Here is a 12,761-nt window from a genome sequence, read left to right as displayed (position 1 = left end):
AAACCGAAACACTCCAAAATTCATTAAAAAAATCAAAATTTGAATAGTTTTGTGTACATTTGTATGGAAAATTGAATCCAAACTAGACCAAAAACCAAAACAACCCGGTTACAAATCGATTTAAGAAACCGAAGTTCAACAATTCATCATTTGGTTGTTTCCTAATGGCTCCATACTGGCTTAAAAAACCGATCCAAACCGAAATGAACCTAATAAATCCAAACCGGTACCAACCCGAACCCAAACCGCACCGAAGCCGACACCGGACCGAAACCGATAAATCCTTAATGGGTCGGTTTCGGTCACTTCCAAACTCACACCGAAACCGGTGGAACCGGACCGAAACCGCACCAACCCGGACCGTTGACACCCCTACACACAGTTATTGGAGTCATATGCATTGGGTACGTTCTTTTTTTATAAGAAAACGTTGTGCATGCTTTGACAATTTTTATGCATATTCCCTCTTCTTCTGTAAGAAACTCTTATCTTGTTCTATTAGTGCTGGTTGTTAAGTAAGCATGATGCAATTGCTATGTTCTTGCAATACTAATATTAGATGGTCAAATTAGTATGCCTTTTTTAATCAATTTATTAAATTAATATATATGCTAAACCTTACATAATCAGTTAGGTAAAGTATTTTCTTTTTTCATTGTTAAATTTTTAATCCAAAATACTTAAGTTATTAGGTGAAGAGACTTAACTTGATATATGAATACATCCAAGGTCCCAGAGTTTTTCAATATTTGGTCCGTTACACTCACATGTTGCCCTCTTTTGAGTGGCATTACATGTTATATGTGTAATTTTTTATATTTTATTTTTGGAAAAAAGAAGCTTGAAAAACAGTGTGGCCTATGCCCAATCACAAAGAAGCAAAATGACCACCCCATCTCTCATGAAAAATAGTAATCCCACCGTTTTTTTATGCTTTTATGGATGCTCTCATTTCCCCCTCCCCTAATAGCACAAATGCCGAGCTGCTTTTTTTTTTTTATGACTATACATACATATGCATTAATTATTTATGTAGTGATATTGATGACTCTAATATAATGTTAAAATTTAGTGATATCATCCAAAATGGTTTCATCATTATGTCTACACAATTGATACAAATTAAAAAATAAAAAATAAAAAAAATCACAAGATATTATATTCAAATCTTTTTATTTTTTTTAACCAAATCATTGTACTAATGAAACCCATTTGCTAATGAACTAAGTCAACCATAATGGAGTCATTAAAAACTCTAGAAGATTGAATAGCCCATTTCATTTTCCGGCAATATCACAATCAAGAATCTTTAAGTATCTTACTATATATTCATTACTTTGTCTTCTATTTTATCTCCTCTATTATATTATCTTATCTATAATGTGAAAATGTTGTAACCATATGGTTTCACCAATTATAGAGTATTACAGCATTTTTTTTCTCAATAAGAATTATAATAATTCTTAATTTTATTAAAAAAAATTTGGAAAAGTTTAATCATCCAATTTCAAGACTTTGACAATCTAAAACCTCAATTATTTGTTCCTATTATAAGTTGGGAGATACTACGATAATAGCTAAAGTATCAATACACATGTATTAATGGACACGATTTCTATCTAAAAGAACTGAGGGCACGAGGTGCCTTTCAACCTTCCGATATGTGTTGAAGAATCTTAAGTTCAAACAAGACTACGCTGCCGCTACACCGAATCCTTCTACACTTATTGCTTTATTGCCGCTGCGGAGTTTCGAACCCGAGACCCTTGCGTCACACCACTTGAACCTAGTCTTTTAAGCCCAACCTAATCTGACCCCTTTAATACTACTTTCTTTATTTCTCTCTTCTTCTTCTTTTTTTATTTTTTTATTTTTTTATTTTTTTATTATTTTTAATACTTGTAATTAGTGCTAAGGTTATTGTGATATGAACAATTGAGATGGTGGTGATTGTTATCTGAATATTCATCTTTTTCATGTATAGTTTAGTTGATTAAACTTACTAAACTTTACTGAATCAAGGGGCCATTGACAATACACGTGAGTTGTTTGCTGGGACGACGTGATGAACATGCATTATTCGGGACGGTGGACCCTACAAGAGAGTGGTACTAAGCTGTTCCCGGGAGCAACTCTTGGTATGCTGACCATAAGGCTAATAGCCATTGACTTTCAATCCAACGGTGAGAAACCCATCTCGGCCTGGAATTTTGATTAGGAGTTCAGCATCCAATGGTGATGCTAGTGTATATGCTACATATATGATGGTCTTTAGGAACAGTGGGAGCATTTGGACTTGTAATTATTGTAATAATATATTGCTATTTCTTAGGAATTATATTTTAACGTGAGATATACCATGAGAAGCATAAGGTCCATGGTCCTTCATGTCTCCCATCAGCCCATACCCATGCGCATGGCTCGACCACATAGCAATGACCAATCATTGAGCTTTGGGTTGTTGTCCATATTTTTGTGAAGATTTTTTTAGTAAAATATTGAATAATTGAATCACAAAAGATAAAATATTAGATGCACTCATCAACATGTAAAAGATGATAAAAATTCTTTAATTATTTAACTTTTAGGGCTCTCCTTCCAAAATCAAATTTAAACTAACACGGTTCTAACTTTTAAACTAACAACTAATTGGGTTCTACAAAATAAAATATTAGATGTGTTCATCAACATGTAAAAGATGATTAAAATTTCGTAATTACCTTGCTTGCGCAGGTACACATTAATGCATGACCCAATGGAAAAGTGTGTGGAAGCATCTTCAGCACGTGGGCGTCACAGTCGCTCTGCACTTGCTGTGTGTAAGCGTAAATACATATAAACAAGTAAATTCATTGAAATATATGAATCCATGTACCAAACCCACAATTTATGTATTACCCTACCCCTGGTAACTTAGAGATTCTTGTACCTAATAAAAATATTTATTTTAAGGCATATTTCCCAACGGCATTAGTGTAGGAGAATCTCTCATTTCACACCAATCAGGTTTTAGGAAATGATTTCACCGATAGGGAGGCTTATATGATCAAGGAGGAGAGAGAGTGTAAGGAGTGTGAAAGGATGTGGGACAACATCCCTACATCAATGGCATTGTGATATTTTTCTTACTTTTAAAAAAGGGAGAGGGTTTCATACACTGCCCAAGTGTAGTTTTACACCAATAAGAGGGGTAGGCTACGAATAGCCCAATCGGGATGAGCATTCAATGAAGAAAGAGAGTGTGGGACCCATGGATAGTATGTGAGAGGACTTGTGTGAGAATTTGCAAATTTGGGTCGTATGTTTCTTTTACCTTTTAAATAAAGATAAAACTTTTATAATGACCTTTCTTGATAAGTTAGTCGATGCAACCCAAATATTTACCATGTGAAGAATCAAATAGGTTCTAAATTTTGTAGACAAATAGACTTCAGGGTTCCTTGCTTACATGTAAATAAATTCAACTTAAACAAAGTTCGTCAAGTGATAAAATAGAAATTTGAAAATTCAAGACTCCGAGACAATATAATTATTTATTGAAAGAAAAAAAATGTTAGAATTATAATATTTACATTCCATGTGACGTAATATGAATAGATCACTTTGATAAATTTGTCAAATTAGGTTGTTTAAATAATTATTTCATCTAAAAAAGTATTTACTTTGTAATTTTTAAAAGACTCGGCTTTTTTTTAGTCGAATTTTTGAAATATTTGAGTAAAAAAATCATTTTATCTAACATAGGATGTGACAATTATATATTATTAATTGGAAAGAAAAAGCTTTATAGTTATTTTAACCTGAAATTCAATCATCTAAATCAAGAAATTATTTCTTCACTTCAAGGTGCCAAGAAATTCAAATTAGAAGGGATAAGTCAAATTAGTGAAAATGGTTTTTTTTTTTAGATTAAATCAAATTAGTGATAATTTGTTTTTGGGTGAAGAAATTAGTGAAATTTAATTTTAAAATGTGTGTGTGAGAGAGAGAGAGAGAGAGGAAGGATCCAGCTCCCCTCCTTAGTAGTGATCAACTAAATTGACTCATAGTTATCTTGGGCAATCATCATATATTTAGGTGACAATCAACAATGCCTAACAAGACATGGAGAACGAGGCATTGATAGATGCACAAAAAAAGATGTGTTGGATACTATTAAATCATCACCAGAATATGTAATAGTCGTGCAAATAACTATAGGTAAGATCTGAACAACCACCACTCAAGAGTCAGGAGAGGAGCGGGGAGGGTGAGAACCATAGCACATAACACTTTCACGTGTAGTCATGGCCTCGTGGCTTCATTGAAAAATAACATTAAGAAACATTATCCATTCGAACTCCACGTCAGGAAGATGATTTTGACTTTGAGCTTCGATGCTGAGTCATCAGTGAAACGGATAAGAAAGATAAATAGATGAGTAAAAATGAGAGAAAAAGGAGATGTTTAAACGAACTAAAAGAAGACACGTGGTTAATTAGACGTGGGAGGATGTAGGACGGTGGGCCCGAGAATTGGAGGATTAAGCGGTGAACAGAGGACGCATCGACACTTGACGCGATGTTACGCCGCCGCTTAACATATTTAAGGTGAGTGTGGGCCCGCCTCTCGCTTTCAACATTCTATAAATACCTGTTTTGAGACGTTGGATATTTCATCAAGCGTCCGTTTTTCAGTTTTATGTTCCCCTCTCACCACCACCTTCTTCTCTTCTTCTTCTTCCAGCCCAGATTTATAGCAGTTGTTAGGTTTTGAGGAATCTATCTGAATCTCTCTTAGTAACTGTTCCTACATTGAATCCATCAAACATGTGTGGGATACTTGCAGTTCTGGGTTGTCCTGATGATTCGCAATCGAAAAGGGTTCGAGTGCTCGAGCTTTCTCGCAGGCAATTTCATCCTTTCTGCCTCATCTAAATTTCTTATTTTTCTGTTTTCCATACAAACCTGCAAGTTCTTTCCTTCACTCTTATCTGCATTTTGCAGACTTATTCAGGGTAAAGAAGTATGCCCAATGTAGAAATTCTTTTTACGATCCCTTATTGGGTTTAGATTTATAGAAGAATATATTAATCCCAATGATTTTGAGAGGGAATGACATTAGCTTATCATTTGTGTATTAACTTAACTCTGTTTGGCGATCAATTTGTACTTGAGCAGTTTATGGAAGGAGAGTAAGAAATTGTTCTGTTAGATAACAAAATTTTGAACTTGTTATTGCAGATTGAAGCACCGAGGGCCTGACTGGAGTGGGCTTTACCAGCATGGAGACTGCTTTTTGTCTCATCAACGATTAGCTATAATCGATCCCACTTCTGGGGATCAGCCTCTCTTCAATGAAGACAAGGCAATTGTTGTAACGGTGGGACTACTAACTTTACAAACGATTGCTATTTCCACTGAGGAAATTGTAGGATCATTATTTCTTTTAGTAAAAAATATAAAAAAGATACAAATTTTGGATGGACAGGTTAATGGTGAGATATACAACCATGAAGAGCTGAGAAAGAGCTTGCATGATCACAAGTTCAGGACTGGTAGTGATTGTGATGTTATAGCCCATCTGGTGAGTATTCTTATAAAGGGTATCTTTGATTATCTTGTCTTCTTTTTTGCTTTCTTCTTTCTTCTTTCCTGAACTGTAGACTTCTGAAACTCCAGAATTTTCAGTGTAGCTGTCTTTTAATTGATAGTGATTTCATTTTTTATGTATCTGGAGAGCTCCTTCAGAAATGGGTATGGGAAATTATTCTTTCCCTGCTACCCATACAACAGAAAATACTAATCCCCTGCTTGTTCACCATATTTAAAATTTAGGTAAAGATTATGATCTTAGGATTCTGACTAGATGTTTGATTACTACTTGTCAATTTTACTGCCTCATTAATTTTTAAGTTTTAAACTGCCTCACAAATTCAGATGGTGGTTGGATTTTAAGATTGTAACTTGTTCTTCGTATTTCTTTGATAGTACGAAGAGTATGGTGAAGAATTTGTTGACATGTTGGATGGAATGTTCTCATTTGTGTTGCTGGACACCCGCGATAACAGCTTCATTGTTGCTCGAGATGCCATTGGAATTACTTCCCTCTACATTGGCTGGGGACTTGATGGTGAATCTCATTTCCTTGTCTATGTAGAAACATTTCTTGTTACAGATTTGAATATCTTTCTCATTCATTTCCTTTTCCCTGTTCTTCAGGCTCAATTTGGATTTCATCTGAAATGAAAGCACTTAATGATGACTGTGAACATTTTGAATGCTTCCCTCCTGGTCATTTGTATTCAAGCAAGGCAGGTGGGATGCGAAGATGGTACAATCCCCCCTGGTTCTCAGAGGCTATTCCATCAAATCCATTTGAGCCACTAGTCCTCAGAAAGGCCTTTGAAAATGTGAGATTACTGAAATAGGATCCTTATGATGCAATGTCAAACAACCATGATTTTTTTTTTTTGAATTAGGAAGTTCATTGTATTTTTTTTAGAAGAATTGAAGAACACTATCCTTACGCGTTGCTTGAAATCTTTCAGGCTGTAATTAAGAGGCTTATGACCGATGTACCATTTGGAGTTCTGCTATCAGGAGGCCTTGATTCATCACTAGTTGCCTCCATTACTGCTCGCTACTTTGCTGGGACTAAAGCTGCCAAACAATGGGGAGCACAACTTCATTCCTTCTGCGTTGGCCTTGAGGTCCGTTCCAAGTTTTCATGATCTGGACTTGCAATGTACATATTTTGCTGTTTTGTGTTAGTTTCTTAGACTACTATGTTCCCTGTGTTGTTCAGGGCTCCCCTGATTTGAAGGCTGCAAAAGAGGTTGCTGATTATTTGGGGACAATTCATCATGAATTGCACTTCACTGTTCAGGTATTGACTTGAAATTACTGAACTCATCTTTATGTTCAATGAGAAGGGTGATGCTGTTTTCTGTCTCTTGAGATCAACCCTAAATATCAAGGTTCTTTTTTTACCCCTTGGGCATGTGGCAGGATGGTATTGATGCCATTGAAGATGTCATCTACCACATTGAAACCTATGATGTGACCACAATCAGGGCAAGCACCCCTATGTTTCTGATGTCCCGCAAGATTAAATCTCTAGGAGTGAAGATGGTGATTTCTGGGGAAGGCTCTGATGAGGTCTTTGGTGGATACTTGTATTTTCATAAGGCACCAAACAAGGAAGAGTTACATGGGGAGACATGCCGGAAGGTAATTTATACTGTTTGCCTTGGAAATCTCTCATCATAGTTAATTAACTTCCTGAAATAAGAAGAGATGATAAGAAACAGTTTTGAACTTTCCAATTTTGATTTGAATTTGAGATTACTTATTCTCTGAAATTTGCTTTCCCAAAATCACAGATAAAGGCCCTTCATCAATATGATTGCTTGAGAGCTAATAAATCAACTTCAGCTTGGGGCTTAGAAGCTCGGGTCCCTTTCTTGGATAAGGAATTCGTCAACATAGCAATGAGTATTGATCCTGAGTGGAAAATGGTATGTGGTTGGAGATTGTGCACTTGTTAATTCGGACCCAACATACTTATGTAATTCAAAATTTTGAAATTTCCATTAGTAGATTGTTCTGACTTTGCCTAATTTGTATCAGATTAAAAAGGATCAGGGACGGATTGAGAAGTGGGTCCTCAGGAAGGCCTTCGATGATGAAGAACATCCTTATCTGCCAAAGGTCTAGCATAATTATCAGCTTATGGATTTTTTTCTTAAATCACATCTATTACTAACCCAATTTGTCATTGTTATGCAGCATATTCTCTATAGGCAGAAGGAGCAATTTAGTGATGGTGTTGGCTACAGTTGGATCGATGGGCTTAAGGCTCATGCTGCCGATCATGTATCTCTCTCTCTCTCTCTCTCTCCCCCCCCCCTCCCAAAAAAAAAAAAAAATGATCTGTTTAGCCCATCTAAATTCTCTTCTTCCTGTACCAGGTCTCGGACAAAATGATGCTTAATGCGAGGAATATATATCCACATAACACGCCTTCCACAAAAGAGGCTTACTACTACAGAATGATCTTTGAGAGGTTCTTCCCTCAGGTAGCCATTGAAATCCACAGCTGAATTGACCTAATAAGATTGAAAAAGAGTGGAACTGATATCTCTTCTTATGGCTTTGCAGAATTCTGCACGAATGACTGTCCCAGGAGGCCCAAGCGTGGCTTGCAGTACTGCCAAAGCTATAGAGTGGGATGCAGCTTGGTCAAACAATCTTGACCCTTCAGGCAGGGCTGCATTGGGAGTCCATACCTCTGCTTATGAGGCACAATTACCCAATGCAAATGGGGTTACGAATGTCCCGGATAAAATTATTAATGATATTCCCAGGATGGTGGAAGTGAGTGCTCCAGGCCTCACAATCCGAAGCTAATATCTTTGCCTGTGGAGGAATAATTTCTACAAGAATCTGTAGTTAGTTAAGCAGTATGTTCAGAAGTTTTTGTTTCTTTGGTGTGTGATTCTAATCTTCCAATGTATGTGAAGGAAAAGTTGTGCAATGTATTACAAAAAGAATCTATGTAGTTGATATGTTGTAATTGAAATAACAAATAGTTTTTGAGTTCATCTTTCTTGGTTACAAGTATGCATAAAACACTCTGTTCCATGTATCTGGCACTCCTGGCAAACACCAATGTATGCAATCTGCATAGCGTAATGGGTCTGCCTTTTGCTCATCTGTTAATACTTCTCCTTGGGTTTCTGTGTAAACTGATGCATGTCCATCTTTTCGGTAATTTGAGATTTGTGTTATGTTGATGAATGATACGGGAACCTTCATTCTCTCTGCTACACTGGTCACCACATCCATTATCCGTCGATCAGAACCAGTTCCCCAGAAATTCTTCTCCATCACGGGTTGAGTTTCGTTGTAGCATCGAATTCCCTTCTTATTGTGCCAATCAACACTCCTGCAATGAGCCATGCTTAGTCATTTATCAAACCCTACCAATGCAGTTCACTTGATCAGGAGGAACTAACTGTGTCTCACAACACTCTCTGTAGTCTGTACATAGTATTGTCCCATAATTGCACTCACACTACTTTATCAAATCAGACCAAACTGTATGCGGCTAATAAGACCTTTTAAAAGCACTCTATGTACAGTATGCAAAGGGAAAGGGAAAGGGAAAGTGAAAGTGAAAAAGACCTCATGTGTGTGGGGGACAGAGTGGTGAAGAAGAGCCGGGTCTTGTTCGGATCAATGGTAGAATCAACCCAATTTGCCCATGTCTTCAAGGCAATCCTATAAGCAACGGGTGCATCCAGCTCCTCGTATCCATCTTCCCCATTTGCAAAGGAACCCCATCTGTACTCCATTAAACAGGTTACCTTAGAAAGTTAGTTTTGTTTCTTTTCTTCAGAGATCAGCAACATGAAACACTTTTTAGGATACCATAACGTGTCAAAAATCCACTTCTGTTTTCGGCTGGATTCAGAGTTAGAACTTACAGTGACTTGATCTTTAGACCACTCATCCACCAAACGTAAGAGTTAAACACAAGGATGTCCACTCCTACCCAGTATTTGGCATGCTTAAACACCGAGTCGACTCTCAGAATTCTGTCATTGGGATCTGGTTTGATATGGAGATCAGAATTGGATTCGACGAGGAAGGGAGCCCAGTAGAACTCGATGGATGCATTGTATTCCTGTAGATGAATGAAGATAACCCATTAGCCTAACTATAGAACCCTGTCCCATTGTGGAAGATTACCATTCTCACTGATTGTAGAAACCCAATTTTTGCTGTAATATGATACGGAGTTGGAAGATCTCAATCCCATAAACCGGTTTACAAGGTTAGGAATCCAAGACCTTGTCAACCCATATCAATTTTCTTTTGAAACCGATGTGAGATCAGTCCCCATATGACTGATGTAGGACCGTGACATAATACCTTCAACATCTCCTCCCTTATACATAACAAACTCAATAAAGCTACTTGAAGCTACCTTAAATATAATTTAGATTGAATAGAGTAATATCAAATGGGATGATTGTTACCTTAGCTTTGAAAACAGAGTGAGACCGACCTCGTCGCATCGACTTCTGGTCTGCTGGTATGCTAGACTCGACCATGCAAATTAAGGATTCCCACTGACCTCTTTGTAATGAATCCCCAACAAACATCAATCTCTTCCCTCTGAGTTTCTCAAGAGCACCAATGGGATCAAATCTGAAAGTGAAGCCATTAGGATTAAATTTTCAATCATATACAAATTCATTCAATCAGATTTGGAGTCACATTATAAATATACAGAACAAGTAATCTCGACCTTGGCAAAATGCAGTTATCAGGCTGCCATTCCCAGTAACGGTAGTCGGAGTCTGGCCTTCCATTCTTCACACAAGAAACTTGCCTATCCAGATATGGGCAACTTGTATCAGAGTATAAAGGCTCTACTGAAGCATTGAACACCCACTTTCCCCTGTAAACCCTGCAACTGTCTGGATCAAACCCCTCCTTGCCATCTCCATCGACATCTTCAAGAAGATCATCTTCCACAGATGAGCTGACATTCTGTTCCACTGAGAGTACAATACTACAAATAACATCAAAATCATAAAGAAAGCAAAAGAAAGTTTAACAATACAAGAAGCATAACTGTATGTACCACGTTTTGACTCATGAGAATGGGGTGTGGGTTCTTGTTTAGAACAAGATTTTGCCTTGAAATTCAGATATCCAGCATCTTCAATGTAAAGGGCACCGATGAATGTGAAGGCACAGACCACAACAGCGACAATGGAGAGAGGTAGTTTCGATCGTGGAGGCTTCATTTTGTCAAGTAGCATTTTCATGAGGTAAGTGGAGTAAAAAACCAAAAGTGTAGTCTATTTCAAGTTAAGAAGAGATATCCCTCTAACAGATGAATGATTAAGAGAAACCTAAATAGGAAACATAGCAACAAGTACAAGATGGCCAGGTTGTGAAGCAAATGATGAAGGATGAGAGTTGATGCATTGGAGTTATTTTATGTCTTGAGTTGGAGTAAAGTTACAGCAATCTATGAAGGTGTAAGGATATTCACCTTTTTTAAAGTGCTGAGAGGTTGAGAAAGGTGGAAAGCTCACATCTTCAGGTTCTTAATTGACCCTACATGGATGGAAACTACAAGAAGTTGATCCAAAGCTGTGCCATTACCAAGGATTGGTAAGTGTAGATCCAGTTTTGGACCCACCAACCCGGCCAGGATTTCCTGGTTCTTGCTTGGGGCAAAACCCAACCTATCACAAGACTCACAACAGGTTATTCTGTAAAGAGAGAGAGAGAGAGAGCTAAGTTGGCTTCTTATCCCACAAATCTTTCTGAGCTGAACTGTTCTTGAACCAGTTTGAATCCCAGCTGATTCAATATGGGTAATCATCCGAACCCAAGATCTGAGGAGGCTGACCCGAACTCTGGTTCTGATTTTCTATCAACTCTTCCCCCACCCCTCCAACCCACTGGAGAAGAAGAAGCAAATGAAAACTAAGGCCAACTAACAGAAGGTGATTAGTACCCCTCTCTCTCTCACTCTCTCTCTCACACACACACACACACACATACGGATGGCATAATCATTGGATATGACTTGCAAAACCAGAAAGAGTCTGCTGTTATAACTGTTAGAACTTTGATTATATAACAGTAATATAGATTATGTAACAGTGTTACATAGTTACAATAACCATATCATATGTGATCTTTGATTAGATAGAACAGATGGTATCGATTACGTTGGAGAGAATATTATTAAATGACTTAACTGAATAATGATGACAGCCTATCCTTTATCATAGGAATTAAAATTCTTAAATCACCCTGTATTAAGATCTTGTGGAGGGTAAAGCATGCCTTTCCTTGAGTTGGTCTTGGGCCTGGAATTCTACAGTGCTAAGAGTAGCCCTACATAATTAAGCCATGGCAAGTCAGGTGGAGACTTTGAGGTCTATGATGCTTATAAAATTCCATATTGATCTTGCCTCATCATTAATACTCACTCCCACTTTGCAGGGTGGGCTGTTCATCTTTCAATCATAATTTATTGATAGATGGGACCCAATGAGAGTTGAATTCGTGACTTCTTAACTGTTGAGGGTTGGTCCTTACCAACTGAGCTATCCTTAGGGTCTATGAAAGTAATCATATTGATCTCGAGTGCAATTTTAGAACCTCGATTTTTATTTCATGACATACCGACTAAGCAAATTCAAACAGTTGAAATAGAAGAGAGAGCCACAAATAGGTCGTGTCAAATTTAGTGCTCTAATTTATTTATATGACTTACCTCGAATTGCTATATATATATATATATATGTATCATACTATTATATAAGTATATGTACTCATGTTTTGTGGTTAATCTTTTCTTAGACTACTTTACCCTTATTATTTATTTAAATACCTTAACTTCTTCATCATTACTTTTGTTGGTCTTTCTTATTTATTTTATTTTTTTGGTACCCTTTGTTTTTTTTTTAAATAATTAAATATTAATTTATTTACTCATTTAAAAAATTTGTTTTAGTTTCTTTATTAAACTCTCACACCTTCCAATCACTCTATCTCTAATATTTAGAAAGTAATATTAGTTCTTAAATAATAGTTTCTTTATTTAGTTAAAAAAAAATTTCTTTATTAAAATCATTCACCCTCCATTGTCTCTCAAACTCTCACGCATTACTACTAAAAAAACAAAAAATATCAACTAAATATTATCACTCTCACGTTTTCATTAAAAAAAACAAAAAAAAAAAA

At 36.7% G+C, this 12,761-nt stretch overlaps 2 protein-coding genes across 2 annotated transcripts; one reads left to right on the top strand and one right to left on the bottom strand.

Moving 5' to 3' along the window:
- Window positions 1-4,676: 4,676 nt before the first annotated feature.
- LOC122090107 (asparagine synthetase [glutamine-hydrolyzing]-like) lies at window positions 4,677-8,584 on the top strand. The gene is made up of 13 exons (XM_042659950.1): window positions 4,677-4,888; window positions 5,223-5,361; window positions 5,470-5,565; window positions 5,970-6,111; window positions 6,201-6,391; window positions 6,530-6,691; window positions 6,787-6,867; window positions 6,990-7,211; window positions 7,364-7,498; window positions 7,611-7,691; window positions 7,770-7,856; window positions 7,952-8,059; window positions 8,142-8,584. Exons 1-13 carry the CDS (start codon window positions 4,809-4,811, stop codon window positions 8,388-8,390), a joined length of 1,773 nt encoding a protein of 590 aa, XP_042515884.1. The 5' UTR covers window positions 4,677-4,808; the 3' UTR covers window positions 8,391-8,584.
- Window positions 8,520-10,972, bottom strand: LOC122090108 (protein trichome birefringence-like 3). Its single transcript, XM_042659951.1, has 6 exons — window positions 10,636-10,972; window positions 10,297-10,549; window positions 10,025-10,196; window positions 9,470-9,669; window positions 9,168-9,326; window positions 8,520-8,928 (listed from the first exon to the last, which is right to left on the bottom strand). Exons 1-6 carry the CDS (start codon window positions 10,820-10,822, stop codon window positions 8,595-8,597), a joined length of 1,305 nt encoding a protein of 434 aa, XP_042515885.1. The 5' UTR covers window positions 10,823-10,972; the 3' UTR covers window positions 8,520-8,594.
- Between the last annotated feature and the right edge of the window lie 1,789 nt (window positions 10,973-12,761).

This window comes from Macadamia integrifolia, chromosome 9 (genome assembly GCF_013358625.1).
Source record: "Macadamia integrifolia cultivar HAES 741 chromosome 9, SCU_Mint_v3, whole genome shotgun sequence".
Classification (NCBI taxonomy): Eukaryota; Viridiplantae; Streptophyta; class Magnoliopsida; order Proteales; family Proteaceae; genus Macadamia; species Macadamia integrifolia.
Note: the sequence above shows the minus strand (reverse complement) of the source record. Positions and strands in the feature narration are given on the sequence as shown.